We start from the raw sequence: 27,606 nt of genomic DNA, 5'->3' as shown, positions 1-27,606 counted from the left end.
TAAATGATAGTTGTAACAGGAATAATTTGCAAAATTATCTAAATACAAACCAGAGAAGGAATGCATTAATTTTCTAACACTGTTGGGTTTCCAGTTAGGCAGATTTTACAATCGGAAACCAAGCATTATATAATTAAATAAGTAAACAAATATAAGTTACATATTAAAAAAAGTATGAAATAAAGAAAAAGGTGTCGTATGCAATAGTTAAGTCTTTAAAAATGCTTATCATATAACAATTTCTATACTGTATAACAATTTCATATAATTATTTTATATATTAAGTTTTGTATAATTAATCCATCAAATCTACAAATAACTTCATAAGCAAAATTAATTCTTCTCATCGAAATTCATCATATCCTACTAATAGTAGGGCATAGCAATTTCTCACAAATAAATTTTTTTAAAAGAACTCCATCAAACTAAAATTGCACGTTTCAAAAATATTTTTTTTTTGGTTAATAAAGCTTTTCAAAGATTTTTTCCTTAATTAGTTTTTTTGACTCTGTTTACCCTACTAAAAAATAAAATAAAATCCTTTTCTACCAGTGAGCCTCTTCTCTTCTCCCTCTCTTTGGTCTCGCACCCTCTGGGACTTTCGAACAATAACACAGAAAGAAAAAGCCATTAGACTCTGTGGGGTGCCTTCAAGAATCTGCAGTTTTCATTTCAACATCAGTTCCTCGCCTCTTTAGTAGATCCATTATCAGGTCATTATACCGAACCTCTTCTTTCTTATTCTACTTCATTATATACCAAAGATTGTAATTTCACCTGTATAATTTCCATAAAGATTTTCTTTTTCGCATACCATCTTGCCTTTTTGATATGTTGGAAGCTGTTTAGGGGTTGGAAATATCTGAATTTTATCTTTTCAATGCATTTTTTTCATAAAAATGTGAACTTTATCAGTTTTTATATGTATCTGTCTGTACTTGTTATTATATGAAAATGGTCTCGGATAGAACTGAAAGGATATAGAGTTTTTAGTTAATTGAACCCAAGGGTGTGGCCTAGTGGCTAATTAAGTAGTTGAGAGCGGTGAGGTCTTAGGTTCAAATCCGGAGACAAAAACATTAGGTGATTTATTTGTATCTGTCCTAACCTTGGTAGACAGTGTTACCTAGTACCTTTTGCTAGTGGGAGGTGGCAGGTGTCCCGTGGAATTAGTTGAGCTGAGGGTAAGCTGGCTTGGACACAACGTATGCATCTTTACTTGCTTTTTAAGTATTGAACCAATCTTATGCTAAGATTTGCTCCCTTGGGAAGAGGGGTGTTATGGGTTTGGTGAAGAAATTTGAGGGTATGGATTTATTTTCTGTTTTTAGCTCTTAGGGTGTAAGGTATGCATTTCTATTGTTAGCTTAGGGTTTTGGTCATGTTGTTGATTTGCATTACTGTATTTTATCGTTTATCAATATCACTGTTTTCGATTTAGGTTGATTCTACTCGTGCTTTAGGATATTGTTACCTTTATAATTCTCGGAAAAGCTCTATCATTTGTATTCCATCTTCCCCTGCTGATGTTTGGAAAATGAGAGGCAACCAATATCTGTCTTTTCAATGGGAAGTTCACATAAAAAACGTGAGCTTCTTTTAGTTTTATGTATGTATCTGAACTTCTCTATGAAGCAAACTTATGTTAAGAGTCACTCATTCTGAGGGGATTTGGGTGATTTGCCTGATGTTCTGGGTATACCTTCAGTTTCCGTTTGAACTCAGTGTTTTTGGCCTTACTGATTCACATTAATGTATTCTATTATTTTAGTGAACTCCTTAGGCAATGTAGTGTTGGAATGAATTGGGCCCAAATAGAGAGTAGTAGTTCCCCTGGATTTATATAGCAGAATCCAAATATATTTAGGATAACGTAGTTGGTTGGTACATTCTTTCTTTTGAGGTTAGTTCTATACATTATTTAGCCTTTTTGTCTCAAGTCATTTAACAGTGTCAATTTAGACTAGCATGGCTTATAATAGTGCCTTTCTTTTTGTTTTATTGTCTACAGGTCTGGAGGTTGTAATACATATGAATGGCGTGGAGGGCGGCAGGGAAAAAGGTGTGTTTTTAGCCTCTTCTATTCGGTTCAACTGGAAATCACTTCATAACTGATCCTTGACCTTTCAAATAGTCTATTTGGTTTTATACAGGAAAAGAGAGTTTATTAGCTTTCCATGCTTGTACTTCATAACATCGACATCTATAACATTTCCATTAGCAAAAACAGGAGGGTTGTATGTTTAGATGGTTATGTGGAACCGTCTCCTGCAAAGTGTTGTTTTGGATCTATTTAGAGCTCCAACGATGATGTAAACTGCATTGTCCAAATGAATTCCCAAAATATGTGCTGTTGTGCTCTGCATTGAGCAAATATAAGTTGGTTAATCACTTCTATTGAAAAGCTACCGCCCGATATTATCTGATTTGTCTCTCGTGTACGCCAATGCACAAATCTGTCCACCCCTGTCTACATATTATGTATTCTACTATGCCATTGTTGAGACTCCCTCTTTGCCTAGTTAGTGTGCTTTCGAGGTAGTTCTGTGCAGACTTTTACATGGAGTGTTTCTGCAGGGTACCTTCACTAGTCTTACAAAGGCATTGGCAGTAAGATCCAGGTATACTGCAGCATCAGTTTCCAAATCTAACCTTGAAGAGGTGCAGAGAACAATTCCAGTTTTGGCTGGACAAATACAAGGTCTGTACATTCGTTTTTCTTGATTTCTTCATGTACAAGGCCTGCACTTATTCATTTGTTTATATTAACCATCTTCAGTACAAGGTCTGCACTTAATTTCATTTGTTTATATTAAGCATTGTGCTTAATCATCATCCTTTGAATAGTTTGTTTGGTGATTTTCTAACTCAGATGGGTTGCGAGCTCATCATCTTCCCTATTTTTCTGAACTTGGTTTTTGGTACAGGAGGAGAGGCAAATAATTCTAGTTCTTGTTCCGCTGCTTGTAGACGTTGTTTTTTTTTCTACGTCCCTTGAAATACAAAAGTTTTAGTTTTACTAAGGCCGATTATTCGTGCTACATCTGGGTGACATGCTTCTTATTTTCTAATTCTTGGCTATATTTTCTGAGAGCTGAAATTAAATGAGAACATGGCTTCAGATGATGTACAGGCATGTATCATATATTTTCCCTTTATACTGCAGGATGCTTTCTGATAGCAGCTCAATGGAAGTCGAACTGTACCAACCTCCTAACTTACAGAACTTCAATAAGGTGAAGTCCACAACTTTACTTTAACTTTCCCAGGGATTTTTTGGTTGATTCATTTATAGAAGTAAGTGACATCATTCTGATGATAAGTTGTGTTCTAAGAAATATGGAATTAGATGAATAAATTCACTAAATAAAAATCTTGAATCTTGTTGCATATTGGGTAATGACTAATGGTAAGTTACTTAACACCCAACTGCTTTAGAATGCAAAGAGAATCTTTTTCCTTTAAAAAATGAGGCAAGTGCTGATGTTCAAGATTCTTATTTTATGTTGTATTGAACTGTGGCAGACAGTAGCTAGAAGAACATTCTAGTGCTTCTCAAAGAACTTTACCTTCTCAACAACAATAACATAATTAGTGTGATCCCATAAATGGGGTTTGGGGAGGGTAGAATAAATGCAGATCTTGCCCCCCCTACCTTGTTGAGGTAGAGAGGCTGTTTCCGAAAGACCTTTACCTTTCAGTTTCAGCCAAAATTAGGATAAGATATTTTCCACAAGCTAAAGAACTTGAATCCCTAAGAAATTAAAAGATGGGTCAGAAATAACTTTTTGCTTTTCATAATGAACATGTTGGTTCGGAAAGAGTTCTATCAACCATTTGCTAATTATTTTGTTCTTCAAAATTATGTTGTGCTCAAGTGGAGATCTCTTACTAATTAGCTAGAAGAACACTCTAGTGCTTCCAGTTTTTCCTGTTGAAGGAAATCCCTTTCAGATGCTGAAGGGAATGATCTTTCAACCATTTAATTCTACAATTGCTGGTTTCTTGAATGCTTTTCTTCTCTCTGTGTGGTTGAAAGGGGGGAGAATTATGTGAGAAGAAATTGGTGTGTGAAAAAACTATATTTGAAGCAAGCACAAAGTTTGATCTTTGAAAAGTTTTTGGTTTGCAGATTTCTGTTAGTAGTCTATTATCAAGGCTATCAAACTGGCAAATCAATAAGAGAAAATTACATTAGTGTAACAAAATTTTTGAACACTTAAAAGAAAAAGTTTACAGCTAGGCGGTGCAATGAAGGGAATCATTATTGGTTAGGCGGTGCAATGGAGGGAATCATTATTGGCAAACAAAATGCTTTAACAGTTCCTTTTCAGCAAAATGCATAAGAGTATAATTTAGCACTCCTGTACCAAAAGACTTACCAAAAAAGTGGTGGATGCTACCTGCATTGTCCAGTAATAAGAATTTCAGTGAAGAGGTTAAATCTTGAAATAGAGTGCCTGCTGAATAATGAAACTCAGGAATTAAGACTTATGCAACTCAGGAGGTAGCTGTTAAGCATCAATTTGAGTGGAAACTTTTATGCAAGAATAAAAGGTTTAGCCAGGTTTTTTAATCAATAATTTCAAACAACAGGCAATGGATAGTAATAAAGAAAGAGACTTCACTACAACTTTAGTGAATACACTACATCTTTGGCCTGCTCTTTTTCAGTTGGGGGTCTCAATGTGGTGAAGATTGACATCAAAACAACAAATCATGAGTAAAATTAAATCTCAACTCAACAAGGGAATTTGGTTAAAGTTTAAAATATATTTTCGTTGCGACTTGCAAGTTAACTGAAGTTTTGTGTGACATTGTGTGGAGATGTGTTTTTTTTTCTTCAGATTAGTGGTTTGCCATGGTCAAGTAATAAGTTTGGCAGAACCGAATAATGTTTTACTTCTAAAGTGGTCAAGTTGGTCGCCAATGGTGAGCTGTTATTTTTCCCTTAAAGTTAATTGCACTTCTTTTTATAACACTCCAAAGAAAATAAGGATAAATTTGCACAGTGGTTTCTTCTCTGAGGGTTTATCTAAACATTGATAGGTGAAATTTAAGATCATAGGCAGCGTGATAGAGATAAGTTAAAGACTGTGGGCAGCCTGAAAAACCTAACAGTGTTACCTTTTGGTTGACGTAATAGAGATAATATAGTTTTTTTTTTCCTCTAGGTGTTTTCATGCCAGTCCAGAAACACTGGCTTGGAAAAAAGAACCAGAAGCTTTGGGTTTGAAGATACAGAAGAAAGGGAAGTTCAAGAAAAGGACAAAGGATTCCTCACCACCCGTTGAAGCTCCTTATGTCCCTCCCAAGCTTAAAAAAACTGCTAGCTCCTCCTTATCAGATAGAACTGTAGAGATATTCGAGGGCATGACCATTGTTGAGCTGGCCAAACGTTGTGGCGTGTCAATACCTGTCGTGCAGGATATCCTTAAAAATGTGGGGGAGAAGGTTGACTCAGAATATGATCCTCTTAGCATCGATATTTCTGAGCTTGTTGCGATGGTAAAGCAATTGTTTTTCCTTTCTGTTTTTCAATTTGAGTGTCTGACCTTCCAAGCAGGATGCTATCTGTGGATATGGACTAAAATAAATGTTTTCTTGTTCCCTTTGCAGGAAATTGGAGTGAATGTTAGGAGGCTGCATTCTAACGAAGGTGCTGAAGTCCTTCCACGTCCACCTGTGGTCACAGTGATGGGTCATGTTGATCATGGTAAAACATCCCTTTTAGATGCTCTACGTCTGACTTCTGTGGCTGCTAAGGAAGCTGGAGGCATAACTCAGCATTTGGGAGCATTTGTTGTTGGAATGTCTTCTGGGGCATCTATCACGTTCCTTGACACTCCTGGTCATGCGGCATTTAGCGCTATGCGACAAAGAGGTGCAGCGGTTACTGACATTGTTGTATTGGTAGTGGCTGCTGATGACGGTGTTATGCCACAAACGCTGGAAGCAATGTCCCATGCAAAAGCAGCTGATGTTCCAATCGTTGTCGCTGTCAATAAATGTGATAAGCCGGCAGCAAATCCTGAAAGAGTGAAAATCCAGCTTGCAACAGAAGGGTTGGCTCTGGAGGAGATGGGTGGAGATATTCAGGTTGTTGAAGTCTCTGCTGTAACAAAAACTGGATTGGATAAGCTGGAGGAGGCGTTGCTTCTCCAGGCTGAGATGATGGATCTGAAGTCACGTGTAGATGGACCAGCCCAAGCTTATGTCGTCGAGGCAAGGGTTGATAGAGGACGGGGTCCATTGGCTACTGCAATAGTGAAAGCAGGAACCCTTGTCTGTGGTCAGCATGTTGTTGTAGGTGCCGAGTGGGGAAAAATCAGGGCTATTAGGGATATGCTAGGAAAATCAACTGATAGGGCTAGGCCAGCTATGCCTGTAGAGATCGAAGGACTCAAGGGGCTTCCAATGGCTGGTGATGACATTATTGTCGTTCACACTGAGGAAAGGGCAAGGATGCTTAGCGCTGGGAGGAAAAAGAAATTTGAAAAAGATAGACTTGGGAGGAAGATGGACGCAGAAAAATTAGGAGCTCTAGTGCCAGAATCTAATTTAGAAGATGAAGAAGGTGAGGTTGAAGAGAAGCCCAAGAGGGTTGAAATGACAATAATAGTAAAAGCAGATGTTCAGGGAACTGTCCAAGCCGTTACAGACGCATTGAAGAGTTTGGATAGTTCTCAGGTGAGACAAATAGTAGTGTTTCAGATGCATTGATCAGCTCTATTTAGTGTTCATCCGCATTTTTCATACTTCCTAGAGAAATTTTAGTTTCAAAATTGTGAAAATTGCCCTTTTTATAGGTTTTTGTGAATATTGTCCATGGAGGTGTTGGGCCTATTTCTGAGTCCGACGTGGATTTAGCACAAGCTTGTGGTGCATTTATTGTTGGGTTCAGCATACCAACTCCACCTGGTTCAATAAGTCAAGCAGCAAACAAAGCTGGCATTAAGGTGCTTTTTCTGGTCAATACTTAATGTGGTCACTGTTTCTCATTTGAATGCTCCTATTACACGCTGAAAACGTTAAACTCATACTTATTATGATTCTGTCGCAGATAAAAATCCATCGTGTGATCTATCATCTTCTAGAGGATATTGGCAACTCTATTGTTGAAAAAGCCCCAGGTACATTTGAGACACAGGTTTCAGGCGAGGCACAGATACTGAGCATATTTGAGCTAAAAGGAAGGAGCAAAGCTAAGGGAGAGGACGTCAAGATCGCTGGTTGTCGTGTGATAGATGGCAGACTCATCAGATCATCAACAATGAGGCTACTTAGAAGTGGTGAGGTTGTTTTCGAAGGATCTTGTGCATCGTTAAAGCGTGAGAAGCAGGATGTTGAAGCAGTTGGAAAGGGGAATGAATGTGGACTTGTGATTCAAAACTGGGATGACTTCAAGGTTGGAGATGTCATCCAATGCTTGGAGCAAGTCAATAGAAAACCCAAATTTATTTCATCTCAAAGTGGTGCTGTTAGAATAGAATGTTGATAGAATTTTCACTAAGAAATGAGCAATCTTTTTTTGGCAATGTAGACAGAAACCTTTGCCTCACTAATCTTCTATTTATTCTTATAGAAGTAAAACAATTTTGCTGTATAAAACTCTATATTGAACTCTTTACACTGAACAACAATTAAAAGAGTGTATGGTCATAGCTTTTGTTCTTCTCCATTGTTTGGTTGATTATCACTTGACTTCACTCGAGAGTTTTGTGTTCGAGTTGTTGACTATCACTCAGTCCTTAAATAAGTACGAGCTTAGCGTATTATTCTCTGTTCATTTTTAATTGTTATATTACGTTTTTTCAAATAAATTAAAACATAACTCATATAAATTCGGTATTTTAAAAAAAAATTAAATATTCAATAAAAGGTACTATAAATTTCAATTTTTTTCAAATCAATATGATAAAAAGATACACTATAAAATATTAATTAAAATTATTATTGTTCGATACTATAAAAATAATTGATAATAATTAAAAGTAGATGGAGATTAACAAAAACAAGTTGCTCTGACGTTCACAACTGTCCAAAAAAAGAAATAAAAAAGACAGTGTGACGTGTGGACTACTCAATATCACAGCATTTTGGTGTATTTAATTTAATTTTTGAAAATAAGCAAAACTTTAATTTCATGATTGAGTGTTGAGATAAATTGAAAAAATAAAATACTTGTCCTACCCCTATATATATATTTTATTTTTTTAATCTATTATGTATATGAGTAATTTTTTTTATATATCTATCAAATATCGTATATACTGTCTCTAATATATTTATAAAAACATTTTTTTTATATATTTATCAAACGACCTCTAAGTTAACATTGGTAAAGAAAGACTAAGAATTAAAACTTTATAAAAAAAAAATTCATTCTCAACTCGAAGATATTATTTATATCACAAAATTATATTACTTATTATTATTGTTGATTAATGAATCCCTATACAATTATGTATTGGCGTTTTCTTTATGAATACCATTTGACATTTATTAAATTTATGAAAAAAATTAAATTTTGTTTGATATTTTTCACAACTCGTAAGGTTTTCACGATAAGTTAAAATCATAATGGGTCGGGGCAGACCAAAATATTTCAGTTTTTAATTTGTAGCAGACTGCAAAAGGCAGATTTTTTTTAATATTATTATTATTATTATTATTTTTCAATTTGTGGTTAATACTTTAAATTTAACTTTTGGTATCTTAATTTATTTTAAAAAGTTTGAAGAATGCATGTATGCATGGAACAAATAGGACGGATCAAAATCTTAACAAGACTTTGTTTTATTATTATCTCTATTTTTATATTTACGAAAAAAATATAACTTTAAAAAATTAAAATTATATATCCAAATAGAACGTTAACTTCAAATCAAGATTTCAAAACTGATCTAAACATACTCTTATCTTGAATTCTTGATGTAAATATGAATATACTTTTTTGTCTGATAGCATCTGATTCTCTAACAACCCATTTTTTTTTAGAATAATTTACAAATTTAAAGCAAACAAAGATTTTTGGCTTCTACCCCTTTCTTTTTCAACAAATATATTCTTTGAAACAGACAAAAACTTTTTATTATTACTATCAAAAAGCACAAAAAGATAAAATATCATCAAGTGTTAGTGGTTGAAATTTGTGTGAAAAAAATAACAATCATAGCAATGAAACTTCCCAAGTTTACACTTTTGGTATTTTGCCATATTTTAACAGTTACCAGAACATAATATTAGTACACTTTTATACAAATATGGTATTCAACAAACAAGAATGGAGTTATATTATAGTGTACACACAAACTACTTAAAAAATTCATTGAAGTTGAGGGGATCAAAAAAAAGATTGTTCTTGGAGCTGACATTGTTGGAGATCTTACGAAAAATACTTTTTCACGAACATTGTAGGAAATTCTCATAGCTTGAGACGTATAGACAAAGAAAGGTAAATTCCAAAGCTTTTGATTTTATTACTTTTTTTTTCTTGATTTGATATACTTTAGCTAGTTATGTTAATGTGTTTTGTTCACTTTTAAGTTCAAAGATTAGTGCTTTTAGGGTGTATTGCACTAGTACTTGTCCTTACAACCTACAATGGTTAGAAATGGAGTCAGGATTTGAAGTTTATGAGTTCGGGATTATAGTCTTTTCTGAGTTAGTGAGTTTTAAAATTTGTATATTTTGATGAATATTTTACGATATTATAGAGTTTAGACTAAAGTTATTGAGTTCTGCTGAATCCGTAAGTGAAGGTCTAAGGCAGAGAAATGGTGAACAAAAGCAAAAAGATCTTCCCAATAATGGAAATGCTTGTTTATGATATGTTTTCCCTTTTGTCTGAAAGTGGGACCTTATTTGATTAAAGTAGATGCTTTTTATTGGATTTTTTGATGTCTTGTACATTTAAAGATGCTCCATTTGTACATTTTAAACAGACACTCAAACTCGGACTGACACTCCAACTTTGAGAGTGCACATTTAGACATCTCAACTAACAACTAAAACACCAAATTCGTGTCCGATGTTTCTTGTGGACACCTATGCTAATGTGACACGTAAATTTGGAGGTGTCTAGATGATCATTTTGAAAATTGGAGTTTTTTAACTTATGACACAGTGGAGATGAGTTGAGGTGTCTAGACGTGCGTACTCAAAGCTGGAGTGTATAATTAGTTGTCGGCTGAGGCCAAGTTAAAGTATTATGCCTTTTAGAATGAACCAGCTTTGAAAGAGTAATGATTTGCACTTTCAGCTGTTGGCATCTTGCAATCAAAAGGTGATTTTATTTCTGAACTTACTGTTTCTTGATAGTTGTTTCCGGGATTTTTTTCTTTAAAGTCTGAACATGAAAAATTGTATAATACAGGACTGAAACAAGCTTAAATGGAGTAACACGGTCAGTGAGGATTCATATAGCCGTTGACTCACTTGCATAGAGTTATAGTTGTCGTCGTTGTGAAAATCCAATGAACCTTTCCTATTATCTTTCTTCTTTTGATACTCTTACTTGATTCAGGGACATACAATGATGGATCTCTGGCTGGTTTTCTGTGGGAAGTATGAGTGTTCACAGAAGGCTGGAGAGAGTTGCAGTTCAACTTTTCTTGATACATTTTCATGCACCAGTCATATATTGATCATTTTTGCAAATATCCTGCTTCTGATGATTCTTGTTTTCCTCTTTTCTACCAAGTTCTCATCACGAAAGAGCGTGGCGTCCTCTGAGTTCCAAGGCAATTCTATCTTGTCAAGTTGTTCCTACATTTTCAATGGCAGTTTAGCTTTAGCATACTTGAGTTTTGGGACATGGAAAGTTTTGCAGAAACTCATCGCGGAACAAACTGTTCTACCGCTACATCAATGGCTAGTTCCGTTGTCACAAGGGCTCACGTGGTTGCTACTGAGTTTACTTTCCATTTACAAGAAGCAGTATACTTCTTCACCAGGGAAGCTGTGTGTTTTTCTTGCAAGCTTACTAGCAGCATTTCTTTGTATTTCATCAGTATGGCAAGTAATCGTAGAGAATGTAGTGTACACAAAATCAATCTTGGACATGTTACCACTACTAGGAGTGATTTTAATGACCGTTTCTGCATCCAAAGGCCAACGGGAATTAAGCACTTGTGAACCTCTTCTGGGAGAAGAAGCCGATAATGCCTGTGGTAAAGTTGAATCGAATGAGAAAACAACTCCATTTGCCAAAGCTGGAATATTTAGTAGAATGTCATTTTGCTGGTTGAATGATTTACTGAAGAAGGGCAAGGAGAAAATTCTCAATGATGAGGACATTCCAGAGTTGAGGCCGGAGGATCAAGCTGGGATGTTGTACTCGTTGTTTAAGGAGCAAGTTTCAAATGCTCGGCCTTCTGTATTTTCAGCAATAGTCTGCTGTCAATGGAAAGCCATTGTGGTATCTGGATTGTTCGCGCTGATTAAGACGGTGACTGTGTCAATAGGGCCCTTGTTTCTTTATGCCTTCATTGAACTTGCTAAAGGAAATGGAGCTTTCAAATATGAAGGTTATGTGTTAGCCGGGGGAATCCTTATCGCTAAATGCATAGAATCATTAGCAGAGAGGCAATGGTTTTTCAGGACTAGATTAATCGGTCTTCAAGTTAAATCCTTGTTAACTGCAGCTATATACGATAAGCAACTCCGTCTTTCAAACACTGCTAAGAATACTCACTCACCTGGTGAGATAATAAACTATGCCACAGTTGATACCTTTAAAGTTGGTGAATTTCCATATTGGTGTCATCAATTATGGACAACGGGCGTTCAGGTATGCATTGCACTAGTCATAATGTATTATGCTGTGGGACTGGCTACCGTACCAGCGCTACTATTAGTTGTAGCAAGTGTGCTAGGAAATTCTCCGGTTGCTAAATCACAGCACAAGTACTTGACAGAGCTTATGATTGCGCAAGACAGAATGCTAAGGGCCATAACTGAAGCTCTTACTAGTATGAAAGTGTTGAAGTTATACGCGTGGGAGAAGCATTTTAAGAATGCAATTGAAAAGCTAAGAGAAGACGAATACCGATGGCTATCAGCAGTGCAGATGCAGAAAGGCTATTACCTGGTTTTGTTTTGGTCAACGCCAATTATAGTATCTGCGGTTACTTTCTGTTCTTGCTACCTACTCAAAGTCCCTCTTAATACCACTAATGTCTTCACATTCCTTGCCACTTTACGCATTGTTCAGGAACCTGTTAGGTCAGTTCCTGATATTCTTGGAGTATCCATAGAAGCAAAAGTCTCGTTATCTCGAATTGTGGAATTTCTTGAGGCTCCGGAGTTGCAAAACAGACGTATTGAGCAGAAGTACCAGGGAAAGCAACTTGAGCATTCTATAATCATCAAGTCCAAAGGGATATCATGGGATGCAAGTTCACATAATCCTGCAGTGAAAAGTGTAAACCTTCATGTCAAACAAGGGCAAAAACTAGCTATCTGCGGAGAGGTTGGTTCTGGTAAATCGACTCTTTTAGCTGCAATTCTCGGAGAGGTACCATACGTTGATGGCTTGGTAAGTTTTCACGTCAACTTCTCATTCTCTTTTAACTGTCATTTTATTTTTGTGTAATACTTGGATATCAGCAAATGCTAAAAACCTGTTTCATTGGCTTCTCAATTTTCAGGTTCAAGTTCATGGAACGGTGGCATACGTCTCTCAGAATGCATGGATTCAGACAGGATCAATAAGAGAAAACATACTTTTTGGTTCCACAATGGATCAAATCAAATACCAAGAAGTACTTGATAGGTGTTCTCTTGTCAAGGACCTTGAAATGTTTCCTTTTGGTGACCAGACGATTATTGGAGAAAGAGGTGTTAACCTCAGTGGTGGACAGAAGCAGCGAGTTCAGCTGGCACGTGCACTGTATCAAGATGCAGACATATATCTATTGGACGATCCTTTCAGCGCAGTTGATGCACATACCTCAACCTGTCTATTTAATGTAAGAACATTTATCTCGACAAACTAGAGATCGAAAAAGCATTTTATAAGATAACTAACCTTGAATCTCATATTATCAGGAATATGTCATGGGAGCTCTTTCTGGAAAGACAGTCTTGCTTGTGACTCATCAAGTAGATTTCCTTCCTACATTTGATTCAATATTGGTTAGTAATCTATTCTGCATTCATTTCGATGAGCTTGTGTGCCCGACTTATTTTAGCAGATTTTATGCAAGTACGTGATCTAACAGAGTTCTATTTTGTCATTAGCTAATGTCTGAAGGAAACATCATACAGTCAGCTTCCTTTGATCAGTTGCTTCTTTCTTGTGAAGAGTTTCAAAACCTCATTCATGCACATGATGAGGCGATTAAAAGTGAGAGTAATCGAGGGTGTTCTCCACAACAAAGGACCAAAAGCTCGGTAGAAAATATTCATCCATTGTGTGCAGAAGAACAGCTGATAACACCTGTTGGTGAACAGTTGATCAAGCAAGAAGAACGAGAAACAGGATACACCGGTCTTAAGCCGTATAAACAATATCTTGGCGAAAGCAACGGCCTTTTTTACCTCCTTTTCGTTATATTTTCACACCTCCTATATATGGTTGGCCAGCTAGGACAAAATCTTTTGTTAGCTGCTGATTTACAGAGTTCAAGAACCAGCAAATTGAGTCTCATCCTAATATACTCATCCATAGGTTTTGGTATGTCAGTAACCTTGTTATTTAGGTCCTATGTAGTGCTTAATTTAGGCCTCAAGTCTTCAAAATCTATTTTTGCTAAGTTACTAACGTCTATATTCCGAGCACCAATGTCATTTTACGACTCAACACCACTCGGAAGAATACTTAGTCGGGTAAGAAATGACAACCTAAGCTAGCCTATGACAAAAATGCTTGACAGTATATATAAAACTAACATAGTCTTGTTTTTCAGTTGTCTTCAGACCTCAGTGTTTTGGATCTCGACTTGTCATTTCGATTCAGTCAGGCTGCATCCTCAACCTTGACCACATACTTCAGCTTAGGAATATTGGCTGCTCTCACCTGGCCAATCTTGATTATCATTATACCGATGATTTATATGACAGTGATATTACAGGCGAGCATATTAACTACTCATGATTCGTTACCCGGGGGCGGAGCTACCTTCATACAAGGGGGTTCATCCGAACCCACTTCGGCGGAAAATTATATTATTTATGCATGGTTAAAATAAGTTTATATGTATATATAGTATTCGAACCCCCTTCTGGTATCTATTTCTACAGATTTTGAACCCCCTTTGTTGAAAATCCTAGCTCCGCCTCTGTTCGTTACTAGTCCTTATATCGACTACCTGCTCAACTTTTTAGTCTCACTGTATTTTTCTGCATAGAGATTCTATTTTGCTTCAGCAAAGGAACTCATGAGAATTGATGGCACAACAAAGTCAGCTGTTGCTAGCCATCTTGCTGAAGCCATAGCGGGAGCAATGACCATCAGAGCTTTCGAGGAGGAGGATCGTTTTTGCACAGAATATCTACACCTTGTTGATAGAAATGCAATTGCATTTTTCCACAGCTTTTCAGCAACTGAGTGGTTGATCCAACGTCTAGAAATACTCTGCGCCATAGTTCTCTCATCCTCAGCCTTAGCCATGGTTTTACTTCCCTTTGAAGCTTCTGACTCAGGTAATGAAATTCATTACATAATAAAATGAAGTTTGGTTCATATACTAAGACTTTGTATTTGATTTTCAGGATATATTGGCATGGCTCTATCGTATGCTCTTTCGTTGAACGTGTTCCTAGTTGCTTCGGTCCAAACCCAATGCATGCTAGAAAACGCCATCATTTCAGTAGAAAGACTAGAGCAATACATGCATATTCCTAGCGAACACCCTGAATTTTTACAAGACAATAGACCTGATCCCTCTTGGCCTTCCATTGGTAAAGTGGAGATTGTTGATTTAAAGGTTAGTATCCTAGCTCCTTAGTTGTCGATATTCATTTATTCATCGATGTAGACCATAGATCATACGTGATTTGTATTCCAGGTCAGATATCAACCGACTGCTCCACTTGTTCTACAAGGCATTAGCTGCACCATTGAAGGTGGATATAAAGTTGGAATTGTTGGCAGGACAGGTAGTGGGAAAACAACTCTTATCAGCGCCTTGTTTCGCTTGGTAGAACCAACAGAAGGAATGATCATCATAGATGGCATAAACATCTCAACAATCGGGATTCATGATCTTCGATCCTCTTTATCAATCATTCCACAAGATCCCATGCTTTTTAGCGGAACTGTCAGATACAATCTTGATCCACTGTCAGAGCACACTGATCAGGAGATATGGGAGGTAACACTTCCTTATAAACATTGTTTTCATTCTGCTGCAAAATTACCTTATAGAGCTAACTCGCGTTATATAGTTCTTTTTCGTTGGTTTTTGGGTTCCTTTTCAATGTAATTATATAAGTGAGGTCTTAAAAAAATTATACATATGCATCCTTACTTCTAGCATGTTACTTGTAAATGTAAATATAAATATAGATATAGAGAAGATGTTTACCATGGACCCTTAGTTCAAGCAGTACTTTACTACTACATTAGGAAAGATTATTGAGAGAAATAAGAAAAGAAAATTTATTAAAATAAAATAGAATTTACATCTTAGCACTGACTTTCATCTGAAATGGAGAAAGGAAACAAAACAAAAATTATTTCTGAGATTTTACTTTAAAGGAATAGAAGATAATTGATGAGCAAATAGCTTAATAAAATTACTTCTTTGCTGAATGAGTGATTAGATATAGTGTAAATTTGCAAAATTGAACAACTCAATATTTCATAAAGATTTTAGTTATATAAAAGATCAGGTGGAATATTCACCCTTCAATCAAGAAGAAGAAACTTGATATTAACATATGACAATATAATGGAAGTATCAACGTAACTCCAACAATCCTTTGTCACAATCTACATATAATTAATATTGTTATTGTAATAATATATGATCTTTTTGTCATGCTTTCCCTATTAAAGCAATGAAATATTATTAGAAAGACTCTAATAAGAAAGGATAACAATCTAAAATATTTACTACTATATACCTGCAAAAAATATGAACTACAAATTTATAAGTTATACATACTATATACATACCATTAAAACGAATCTGGATAAATGGACATTATTGCTTGAGCTTTATGTCTTTATCGCTGTTATATATCTTGCAAATTAATGAATTACATTTATAGTTAACGAAGAAGTTGAGGGGTCACATTAATTAGTACATGACAGGATATTAAGAGAATCAATATACTTATTGGAGAGAAGTTTGATGGTCTCGCACATCAGTTGGTGAAACTGATATAATTAATCAAATAAATTGACTAACATCTGGAAGAGAATTAAATGGGGGTAAAAGGAATGACGAATAGAAGTTAATCTTTTTTTATCTTCTTTTAAAATGATTAATTAACTTTTAAAGGATGGTATCTATTATTTATTGTTTTATATTATGTTGATTTATTGTAGGGATAAAATGGTAATTCAACTTTTGTACTTTGAACCTTCCCACTTATAATATAATATGATGTAAAAGGCGTTTCTGTCGCTCTATAAACAGAAGTGTTGTCAGCACATTCTACCAAACGCATTAACTTTGTATTATCACGTTATACACTTCTATCCTGACATATATAACTATTTATTTATAAAATCAATTTCAAACACTTATTTCCGTTTATCATCATGTGTGCAAGGTTTTGAGGAAATGTCAACTTCAAGACGTTGTTCAACAGAAAGAAGGAAGACTATACTCCTCAGGTAATCATGATGATAACTTAAATCCTCTGCTCAGACTCTTCAAAAAATGTCACCAAGTTCGTGTCTGATCTCCTCCTCATGACACGGGTGGTAACAACATTTTTGATGATTCCGAGCAACATAGAAAAGTTATATAGTACTAACAATCAAAAGTACTACATATAGTGTCACAAGATGGATCAAACTGGAGCATGGGACAGAGACAATTATTTTGTCTTGGAAGAGCATTATTACAAAGAAGAAAAATATTAGTTCTTGATGAAGCAACAGCATCAATTGACAATACAACAGATTCAATAATTCAAAAAACAATTAGGACAGAATTTGAGGATTGCACAGTCATAACTGTAGCTCACAGAATCCCAACAGTAATGGATTGCACTATGGTTCTTGCTATAAGTGATGGTAAGATTCAACAGAATATTTACTTACTTCATCAAGGTTGTTTTCGATACGACGAAAAATATTATATTAACATGAAATATTTGTTTTACAGGGAAGCTGGTAGAGTATGATAAGCCAATGGAACTTATGAATAAAGAAAGTTCATTATTTGGACAGCTTGTTGATGAATATTGGTCACATTCTCAACATGTTGACATACATATGAGTAACCAATATGGAACTCATTAATAAGAATTTTAAAGTTATATAAATTAAGCTAAAAAATCTACTAAACACAGAGATGTAACAACCGAAAAACTAAAATACGAGTGCAAGGTAGATCATATCAACACTTGATCTGAGTAATTTCTATTATTAAATGCAAATCCATAGTCCGGTTGAGGTTCCGATACATTCGAAGTTAGTAAATAATTCATTCTCACAATTGAATCGAAGAACAGAGTTTTTTTCAGAGAGAAAATTAAGAGGATTGAAGAAAATCAGTGGCTGAAGCACTTTAAATAAGTGTTCGCTTCTTTCTTTTTGTTATTTTTTTTTTTGTATTTGTGCCAAATCACAAAATCAGTTACAACTCAAAATTTTGGTCTACTAATTTATGTTCTTCTAATCTGTTTTCTTCTTCGTCTTGTTTTCTTTATTGTTCCAACTGTCCAATTTCTATCTAAATTTGCTATAGCATTAATTTCATGACTTGTTTTATGTTTTTCACCATGTAATTTCTTCCAAAATAACTTCCTTGCGTTTAATTTTAGGTCTAAGGTTGCATGCCCACTTTTGTTAACTTTTCACTTACCTTAACTTTACACATATCGACCAATGCATCTATAGGTCGAGACTCGAGAGAGAAGTAGCTAATCTCAATAAAATGACCCAAAATATAGAAACCATAATTCTCACATTCATCTTCTTAATAAAAAATAACAATCGAAAAAATATATACTAAAAAAAGTATATATTTTACTACTACTGTTTAAATGTCGTAAGACAAAATGTTTCTGAAAGGCATATACTTGATAGCCTACAGGCTGGATAGTAAGTGAGAACACTGGTGATCCGCCTGGAGGATGCATCATAATCCATAACAAAAGTTAAAGAGAATGTAACATTAAAAACTAACATTTACTTTGTATGCAGAAATGGTATCCACAGAGCAATATAGAATTTGAAGCATAGATGGAACTTTATAGAACACACATCCAAAGTCACTAGAACTACTAAACAAGTCTGATTTTACTAATTTGCAAATAATTCATTCCCTGATCACACTAATCTCAGCACGAATATGGAGAACTCCGTCGATGAAATACAAACAATCTTCATTGAGAAAAGGGGTCCAACTTATATCACAAAGGTTGCGACACCCCACAACGATGCCATTATTTAAGGTGTGGCTTCCCTTGTACATGCTCACAAATTCGTTGTCTGGTCTCAAACGCACTGAAAACTCGTAATCCACTGCAATTGGCTCAGACTCTTCCCCTTGCATACCGAGGAACAACCCCAAGCAATGTTCAACACCTTGTTGGTCTATGTTGCAATGTGCGGACAGGAAAAGCTCTTGTCTACCCAAATGGAAAACCTGTGAATAGAGTTTTCCTTCAGGAAAGAGGATAGCACACTCATCTCTTTTCAAATCTAGGTAAGCATTTCGTGATTCTTTTTTCTTCTCAAACAAAAAATGTACCCAAAAATGAAAAAAAATATGCAACTACAACCTAATTCAAAATTAAGAAAAACAAACCATTTCTTCTTGTTTTGATTTCTTCTCTCTTACGCTTGCCTTTCCACGCTGAATCATCAACATTGCAACAATCTTCTGGTTTGAGCTCCATCAAATCTGGTACTACCTCTATCATCAACACTCGATCTGAGTAATTTCTATTATTAAATGCAAATCCATAGTCTGGTTGAGGTTCCGACACATTCGAAGTAAGTAGATAATTCATTCTCACAATTGAATCGAAGAACAGAGTTTTTTTTCCAGAGAGAATTAAGAGGATTGAAGAAAATCACTGGCTGAAGCACTTTAAATAAGTGTTTGCTTCTTTCTTTTTGTTATTTTTTTTTTGTATTTATGCCAAATCACAAAATCAGTTACAACTCAAAATTTTGGTCTACTAATTTATGTTCTTCTAATCTGTTTTCTTCTTTGTCTTGTTTTCTTTATTGTTCCAACTGTCCAATTTCTATCTAAATTTGCTATAGCATTAATTTCATGACTTGTTTTATGTTTTTCACCATGTAATTTCTTCAGAGCTCATTGTAGCTTAGTGTTAGTGACAACGCCAGGCCAGGACCGGTCGAATAATATATTATTATTGTTATATACGTGCAAATATATAAAATATTATTAATATGAAATTAATGTTGGTTAAAATATGACTATCCGATTTTGATTGAAAGTCTTTTATGTGTGTTACTGATTAACAAAGTTGGTATTTTTGTACCTTTTCCCAATATTTTTATATAATAGTTTTTAGGCAAAAGTATTCATTACCCCCCTGAACTTGAAGCTTTTTATACAATGTACACCTAAACTTTATTTTGTTTTAATTACCCCCCTGAACTTGCTTATTCATCCTACACGTACACCTTTTCCGTCCACTCAATATGATCGTGTCTACACGCGCATGACACGTAGATAAATAATTTACCACCTAGATAAATAATTTGCCACCTAGATAATTATTATGTTACCTAGATAATACCGACCTTCAAATGTAAACTTCTGAAAGAAGCTTCTCGATTTTCTCTGAACCTCTCTTTGATCTTCCCTAAACCTATCTTTGATCTTCCCTAAACCTCTCTTTGATCTTCCCTAAACCTCTGACGAAAGTGTAATCGACAAAGTAACGAGTAGATTTGTGCCATTAGAGAGTTCGTGAAGTGTTTGGTCGATTTTCTCTAAACCTCTCTTTGATTTTCCCTAAATCTCTCTTTGATTTTCTCTAAACCTCTCACGAAAGTGTAATCGACAAAGTAACGAGTAGATTTGGCAAGTGTATTCGACAAAGTAACGGTAGATTTGTGCCAGTTGCAGTTCGTGAAGTGTTTGGTCGTTTTTCTTTGGATCTTGTCTGAAATTGTGTCTACAAGTAAGTGATTATCCACTCGATTTCGCGTAGTCTTGATGTATTGTTGTCTGTTTTCTTTACTTTTTCATACATATTTTGCCTATTTTGCCTATTTCGTTTAACGTTTCGCCATAGTTTCCGATTGAGTTTCCGATTAGGGGTCTAATACTTTTCAACTAGAATTTTCACTTAATGAATGTATTATTATGAAGCTTTTTACCTTATTCATGCATGAAATTTAGGCTTTTTGGTAAAATTAAGGTTCTAAGTATTAGGGTTTCTGGTATTGTTAAATGGTGGGGTATTTTATAATTGGTAGCCTTTATAATTTGTTTAAGTATATTGTGTGGGATGCCTATTGTATGTTGTTGAGTAATACATCTACTATCCTAAGTACCAATTGTTGCTTATGTTTTGGTGTTATTATATATGTTTCGATTTTGTTGCTTGCATTGTACAATATACTGATTATTATTGTGGTTATAGGTTGACAGTATGACTAGTAAGTACCTCAATTTAAGGTTCAAATTTGGGGGTATGTTGGTGAGTGAGGTAGGTCCAGTATATGTTGGGGGTAGGACTGCATATGTAGACAATGTGGATGAAGATCATTTATCAATTCCTGAACTTGCAGATTATGCTAAGTCTTTTGGGATTAGTAAGTTAGGAAAAACATATGCAGCTCCATCTCTAGGGGGTGATTTGGTGGAATTGAAAAATGACATGGACATTTGTAGCATGGCATTATTTATGCATGATGGGGACACAATAGATATTTATGTGTGTGATAACACTATTCTGGATGATGTGGGTCCCAGTGAAGGTCAAATTAGTCAATCTTTAAGTCAAGTGGTTGAGTCTTTTAATTCACATGGGGAATCTCTAACTGCACAACCAAAAAAATCAGATCTAGGTTTAGGTTCCTCTTCTTCCTTTCCAGCTACTGAAAGACTTGAAAATGATGGGATTGCAAGGGTCGAACAAGAATGCCAACAAGAAAGTGATGATGATTATTCTTCAATAGATTGGACTGATACTGAAGAAGAAGTTGAACCAACTATCCAACAAGGAACTGAACCTTCTATTCAACAAGAAGTTGAGCCAATTACCCAAGAAAATGCAGAGGAAGACATAGACAGTGATTCTGTCTGTTCTGACCAGTCTATTGACTATGGTAGTGATGTGCATGAGGAGTTGAGAATTGTTAAGGAAGATGTGAGAAAACTTAGAGAAAGTAGGAGGAGAAAGAAGAAGGAAAAACCAAAAGGTTTTTTAGGTGAAGTTGGATTTGATGAAGGGTATGAGGATATTGAAAAAGGGAAAAAGAATTTCAAGGGTAAGCTAACAGAGGATGAGCCATACTATGACAGTTCTGACTGTGATAGTTTTCAAAGTGATGAAGAAGAACCTGTTTCTGATGATGAACTTGAAGGAGGGAGTTTAAGGGGGAGAAAGAAGAGTAATAGGGTGGTATATGATTCTTCTTGTGATATTGTAATATGGCAGTGTGGTTTGATATTTGAAAGTGTAAAGCAATTTAGAGAGGCAGTTACAAAATATGCTATAAAAAAAGGAGTTGAGTTAGATAAGTATGTGAATGAGAGTACTAGAGTGAGAGTGAAGTGTAAAAGTGGTTGTCCATGGCTGTTGTATGCAAGCAAGGAAGGAAGGAGTGAGAACTTTACTATCAAGACATACAATCCAAGGCACAAATGTACCAGGACCACCAATAATATTTTGTGTAATTCAAAGTTCTTATGCAAGTATCTGAAAGATAGGATTATTTCTCAACCTAGTATAAAAGGGTGGGAGATACAAGAATTGGTGAGGAAAGAGTTGAATGTTCATGTAGGCAAGGCAGTTTGTTTAAAAACAAGAAAAATTATTTTAAAGGAAATTATGGGAGATCATGTGGCAGAATTTAACAGAATCCTAGACTACAAGGATATGTTACTCCAAACAAATCCTGGTAGCACTTGTGTTGTGAAGCTTAAAGATTCAGAATCAGGAAATGGGATGAAACAATTTCACTCTTTTTATATTTGTTTTGATGCTATGAAAAAGGGTTTTCAACAAGGATGCAGAAGATGTATAGGGCTAGATGGGTGTTTTCTAAAGGGAATTTGTAGGGGTCAACTTTTGGTAGCTGTTGCTAAAGATGCAAACAACCAAATGTATCCAATAGCATGGGCAGTAATTGATACTGAAAGCAAGTTGACATGGAAATGGTTCATGACCATTCTGAAAGATGATCTTAATCTAGGAAATGGTTCCCAGCTAACTATCATTAGTGATATGCAAAAGGTAATTGAATATCTTTCTTTTGTTTATGTTTCATGTAATTGCTAATTTAATTTGACTAAAATTTAACTTGCTTTTTTTGCTTTGCAACTACAGGGACTAATAGCTGCTGTAGATGAACTATTTCCAGAATGTGAGCACAGAATGTGTGCTAGACACATATTAGCAAATTGGTCACAAAACTTCAGAGGCTTAGAGAGAAGAAAGAAATTTTGGGCTTGTGCTAGATCAACATTTGAGGCACAATTTAAGTACAATATAAATGCCCTGTCCAAGCTGGGAATAGGTATTGTTGAATCCCTTATCAAATACAACAAGGAGACATGGTGTAAAGCTTTTATTCAAACATTTTCAAAGTGTGATAGCATAGATAACAACATGGCAGAGAGTTTCAATTCTTGGATCTTGGGACCTAGGAACAAGACCATTGTAACTATGTTGGAAGAAATTAGAGTTAAGGTGATGAGTAGAGTGAGTAAGTCAAGAGCATTTGCTGAAACATGGACAGATGGAATATCTCCAATGGCAATGATGGTATTCAATACAAATGTAACAAGATCAATGCAGTGCAACATTGAATGGAATGGTGATGTTGGATTTGAAGTGTTAGAAGGGGTATACAAGCATACTGTGAACTTGGGTCAACAAAAATGTAGTTGCAGATCATGGGAATTAAAAGGTATCCCATGTGCACATGGTATAGCAGCAATGAACCACTTGAACATGGATGCATCACAAGCAATATCTAGTTGGTATAGAAAAGACACATATATGAAGACATATTCTCATTTCATTCAACCAGTCCCAAACATGGAAATGTGGCCTGAAAGTAGAAACCCAATGGTTGAACCACCTGAGGCAAGACAAATGCCTGGTAGGCCACCAAAGAACAGAAGAAGAGAAATTGGTGAAGTGAGAAAAGCTGGAAAGTTGCCAAGAATGGGGACAGTAATGACATGTTCACTTTGCAAAGGACCAAATCATAACAAGAGAAATTGTCCAAAAAATCCTAAAACTAAGTCTACACCAACACCCACTCAAGAGGTACATTCATATTAATTTGCTTTTATAAATTATGTTAGATTACTTATTAAATTTAATGTCTTGTTGTGTTCTTTTTCCAATCATATTAGTCCACCACTGGAAAAAAGAGGGGTAGAGGTCATTATGAAAGAACAAGCACCAGTAAGACTGGTACAAGAAGAGGTGCAGGAAGTGGTTACAAGAAGAGGCCTAAAGTTGTTGGACAAGGTGTATTTGTTGCTGATACTGGATATACGTGTATTAATGTAAGTGTCTTATAAACTGTCAAAATTATATTTGTCTTCTAAATGTGAATCCCAAAATAACTATGTAGTTGATATTGCAGCAAGGATTGTCTAGCAGAAGGAGGGTTAATACTGGTGTGGTGAGTTCTGCACATGTGACAGGTGATATTGGTTTTAAACCTACCAAGGGACTGAAGTGGAAAGGCAAACAGGCCATGACTCAAAGACAACTTCAAGTCGAAAGTGTTGTGCGTCGTATTCAAACCAGATCAAAAGCTGATGGCATTCAAACAAGGTCACAAGCCAAAGGAAAATCACTCTCAAAGAAAACTTCTTAGTTGTGTGGTTGTGGTGTCCAACCAAACTTGAAATAGTGTTTTATGTGGTTTTATGTGTTGATGAATCTATGGTTGTTCAAACAAACTTAAAGTAGTTACTGTTTTATGTTTTGCTAGTTAACTTAAGTTATTGTGGTTGTTGGTTGGTGCTTGTGTGGTTATTCAACTAACCTTAAAGTAGTGATTGTTTTATGTTTTGCTAGTTAACTTAAGTTATTGTGGTTGTTGGTTGATGCTTGTGTGGTTATTCAACTAACCTTAAAGTAGTGATTGTTTTATGTTTTGCTAGTTAACTTAAGTTATTGTGGTTGTTGGTTGGTGCTTGTGTGGTTATTCAACTAACCTTAAAGTAGTGATTGTTTTATGTTTTGCTAGTTAACTTAAGTTATTGTGGTTGTTGGTTGAAACAATGAAACACTATGATGCTTCTTTTTTATGATCAAGAAAGCACTAGTTATGTTATGTTTGTTGCCTTCATGTTATTATTTCATGGTATCATAGTACCCATTACATGTAATTGTATTGATCAGCAAAAACAGCAAAAACATACATTAATAGAATACCAAACCAAACTAATCCACAAAATGAGTTCCTAGTTCTGTTGAACAAGGAACACCAAACCAAACTAATAACAATTGCATTAAAAAAATATTCAACAACAAACTAAATAAAAGAACAATATCACATTGCATATCAAACTAATACCCAAAATCAGTTTCAATATCCATTTGCACTTGAGCTGTTCTTCTTGTTTGTTGGTTTTCTTCAACAAACCCAAAATTACAATATTCGCTTGGGTCGGAAATTCAGGATCATACCAATCGAAAAACTTACAAGAATTTCGAAATGAGGACTGCATTCATAAAATCAAAGTTAAAAAAATGAAATTGCATAATACGAAGTTGTCAAATAAAAAGCAAAAAAGGAGTAACAATACATACCCCATAGTGTCTACAACCGAAAAATCTACGTCCGGGATTGTCATTTGTCCATGAAATTTTCAGAATTGGAGGAGCCCCACATAAACAAACAAGTCTCCTGCTATTGTTCATGAATTTAGCAATAACAATTAAAATAAAAAAAGTGAGAAAAATCTGAAATTTGAAAAAGGGAGAAGGGATGAAGAAGAATAAATAGGTAGAGAATAGAGAGAGAAAAAATCTTAAAATAACCCAAATATTAAAGAAAAAATAGATTTTTACTAATATTACCGTTGTAACTTTATGATGTGGCAAAAAATTGCTGTCTCACGCGCCGTCTAGAGTTTGATTTCAGTTTCTATGCCAGGTGGACGGAAAAGGTGTACGTGTAGGATGAATAAGCAAGTTCAGGGGGGTAATTAAAACAAAATAAAGTTTAGGTGTACATTGTATAAAAAGCTTCAAGTTCAGGTTTAGGTGTACATTAGTAATTTCTATTATTAAATGCAAATCCATAGTCCGGTTGAGGTTCCGATACATTCGAAGTAAGTAGATAATTCATTCTCACAATTGAATCGAAGAACAGAGTTTTTTTTCAGAGAGAAAATTAATAGAATTGAAGAAAATCATTGGCTGAAGCACATTAAATAAGTGTTCGCTTCTTTCTTTTTGTTATTTTTTTTTTGTATTTATGTCAAATCACAAAATCAGTTACAACTCAAAATTTTGGTCTACTAATTTATGTTCTTCTAATCTGTTTTCTTCTTCGTCTTGTTTTCTTTATTGTTCCAACTGTCCAATTTCTATCTAAATTTGCTATAGCATTAATTTCATGATTTGTTTTATGTTTTTGGCCATGTAATTTCTTCAGAGCTCATTGTAGCTTAGTGTTAGTGACAAGGCCAGTCCAGGACGGGTCGAATAATATATTATTATTGTTATATACGTGCAAATATATAAAATATTATTAATATGAAATTAATGTTGGTTAAAATATGACTATCCGATCTTGATTGAAAGTTTTTTATGCGTGTTACTGATTAACAAAGTTGATATTTTTGTACTTTTTTTCAATATTTTTATATAATAGTTTTTAGGATACATGTGCAAATTTAGGCACATATTTTGCACATCGTGTATCTTATATTTCTTACTATGAAATTTTTAAACATAAATTATATTAAAATACACAACATATTTGATGTTACTACTTTAAATAAGTGTTTTGCTTCTTTGTTTATGTAATTATCTTAAGTAGTTACATAATTTACTGATTTTCATGGCAATTTATCCTGTAACGCAAATAAAACAAAATATGATCAAAGGCAAATTCAAAATTAATTCTTCAAATTGATACCTTTTTTCTTGTTTTCTTCTTCTTTGTGTAGTTGGATGACATTGCTCAAAAGAATTAAATTCGTGACTTTATTATTTTTTTTTCTGCCATTGAATATTATTATTTCACAATAATTAGCAAATGAATAATCCAGTTGTGTATCCAAATTCATTAGAGTTTTTCACAAATTGAATCAATGCAAATAAATTTAAGAAAAAATCCAAAATGTAAAAGGAAGACTAGATTGAGATAACATTGTATTTCAAATTAGTTTATTTATTTATTTATTTATGTCAAATAACAAAATCAGTTACAAAATGAACTTCAGTGATTTTGTCTTTTACACATGACAACTAAGAATTTGGTCTTTTTAATATTTTAATATTAGTTTTTAGGATACATGTGCAAATTTGAACACGTATTTTGCACACGTATTTAGGTATATATATATCATCAACACTTGATTTGAGTAATTTCTGTCATTAAAAGTAAACTCATAGTCTGATTAAGATTTTGATATTCGAAATACGTAGAAAATTCATTTTCAAAATTGAATCGAAGCACAAAAAAAATTCACAGAGAAATTGGAAGAAATGCAGGAAGGAATTGAAGAAAATCATTGATTTTAGCACTTTAAATAAGTGTTTTGTTTCTGTGTTTTTGTAATTATCTTAATCAGTGTAACTGATTTATCAAATCAAATAAAATATTAAAACCAAATTCAAAATTAGTTCTTCCAATTTATACCTTTTTTCTTGTTTTCTTTTTCTTTCTGTAGTTAGATGACATTGCTCCAAATCTCTAATTTGTATCGAAACTTTTAAAAGCATTAAATTTGTGGCTCTGTTTTTTGTTTTGTTTTTTTTATTTCTGTCATTTAAGTTCTTCATAGCTCCATTGCGTATATTATTTCAAAGTAATTTCACTCTTTAAAAATAAATGAATAGTCAAATTGTGTACCCAAAATCATTAGAGTTTTTTCACAAATTGAATCAATACAGTGAAAATTTAAGAAAAAACCCATATGTAAACGGAAGACCATATTGAGATAAATCTCTATATTTCAAATCTTTTTTTTTATATTATGAAATCACAAAATCAGTTACAAAATGAACTTCGGTAATGCTTTGTCTTTTACACATGACAACTCAAAATTGATCTACTTTAATATT

General features: G+C 34.5%; 4 protein-coding genes and 1 long non-coding RNA gene across 9 annotated transcripts; 3 read left to right on the top strand and 2 right to left on the bottom strand.

Annotated features, from left to right (window-relative positions):
* The first annotated feature begins 497 nt into the window (after positions 1-497).
* Positions 498-7,681, top strand: LOC107028659 (translation initiation factor IF-2). The gene is made up of 8 exons (XM_015229818.2): positions 498-713; positions 2,012-2,062; positions 2,578-2,701; positions 3,167-3,236; positions 5,175-5,508; positions 5,620-6,690; positions 6,810-6,959; positions 7,064-7,681. Exons 2-8 carry the CDS (start codon positions 2,036-2,038, stop codon positions 7,496-7,498), a joined length of 2,211 nt encoding a protein of 736 aa, XP_015085304.1. The 5' UTR covers positions 498-713; positions 2,012-2,035; the 3' UTR covers positions 7,499-7,681.
* Positions 7,682-9,170: 1,489 nt separating this feature from the next.
* LOC107028795 (ABC transporter C family member 10-like) lies at positions 9,171-17,789 on the top strand. 5 transcript variants are annotated; one of them, XM_015229995.2, is made up of 14 exons: positions 9,171-9,457; positions 9,948-10,288; positions 10,379-10,408; positions 10,529-12,541; positions 12,654-12,974; positions 13,054-13,140; positions 13,246-13,833; positions 13,914-14,078; positions 14,355-14,649; positions 14,719-14,933; positions 15,015-15,320; positions 16,729-16,792; positions 16,958-17,197; positions 17,289-17,789. In XM_015229995.2, exons 4-14 carry the CDS (start codon positions 10,538-10,540, stop codon positions 17,423-17,425), a joined length of 4,422 nt encoding a protein of 1,473 aa, XP_015085481.1. In that variant the 5' UTR covers positions 9,171-9,457; positions 9,948-10,288; positions 10,379-10,408; positions 10,529-10,537; the 3' UTR covers positions 17,426-17,789. The 5 variants fall into 5 exon arrangements, with proteins under 5 accessions (XP_015085481.1, XP_015085482.1, XP_027774893.1 ...); XM_015229996.2 differs by lacking the exon at positions 9,948-10,288; XM_027919092.1 differs by having other exon boundaries at positions 10,379-12,541.
* Positions 17,790-18,446: 657 nt separating this feature from the next.
* Positions 18,447-19,143, bottom strand: LOC107028222 (BTB/POZ domain-containing protein POB1-like). The gene is made up of 2 exons (XM_027919344.1): positions 18,939-19,143; positions 18,447-18,793 (listed from the first exon to the last, which is right to left on the bottom strand). Exons 1-2 carry the CDS (start codon positions 19,141-19,143, stop codon positions 18,447-18,449), a joined length of 552 nt encoding a protein of 183 aa, XP_027775145.1.
* Positions 19,144-20,629: 1,486 nt separating this feature from the next.
* On the top strand, positions 20,630-24,400 carry LOC114078329. The gene is made up of 4 exons (XM_027918952.1): positions 20,630-22,575; positions 22,669-23,616; positions 23,706-23,861; positions 23,942-24,400. Exons 1-4 carry the CDS (start codon positions 20,767-20,769, stop codon positions 24,176-24,178), a joined length of 3,150 nt encoding a protein of 1,049 aa, XP_027774753.1. The 5' UTR covers positions 20,630-20,766; the 3' UTR covers positions 24,179-24,400.
* Positions 24,401-24,632: 232 nt separating this feature from the next.
* LOC114078271 lies at positions 24,633-25,256 on the bottom strand. Its single transcript, XR_003579853.1, has 2 exons — positions 25,120-25,256; positions 24,633-25,031 (listed from the first exon to the last, which is right to left on the bottom strand). It is a non-coding gene; the product is annotated as an uncharacterized LOC114078271 (long non-coding RNA).
* Positions 25,257-27,606: the final 2,350 nt, after the last annotated feature.

This window comes from Solanum pennellii, chromosome 8 (assembly GCF_001406875.1).
Source record: "Solanum pennellii chromosome 8, SPENNV200".
Classification (NCBI taxonomy): Eukaryota; Viridiplantae; Streptophyta; class Magnoliopsida; order Solanales; family Solanaceae; genus Solanum; species Solanum pennellii.
Note: the sequence above shows the minus strand (reverse complement) of the source record. Positions and strands in the feature narration are given on the sequence as shown.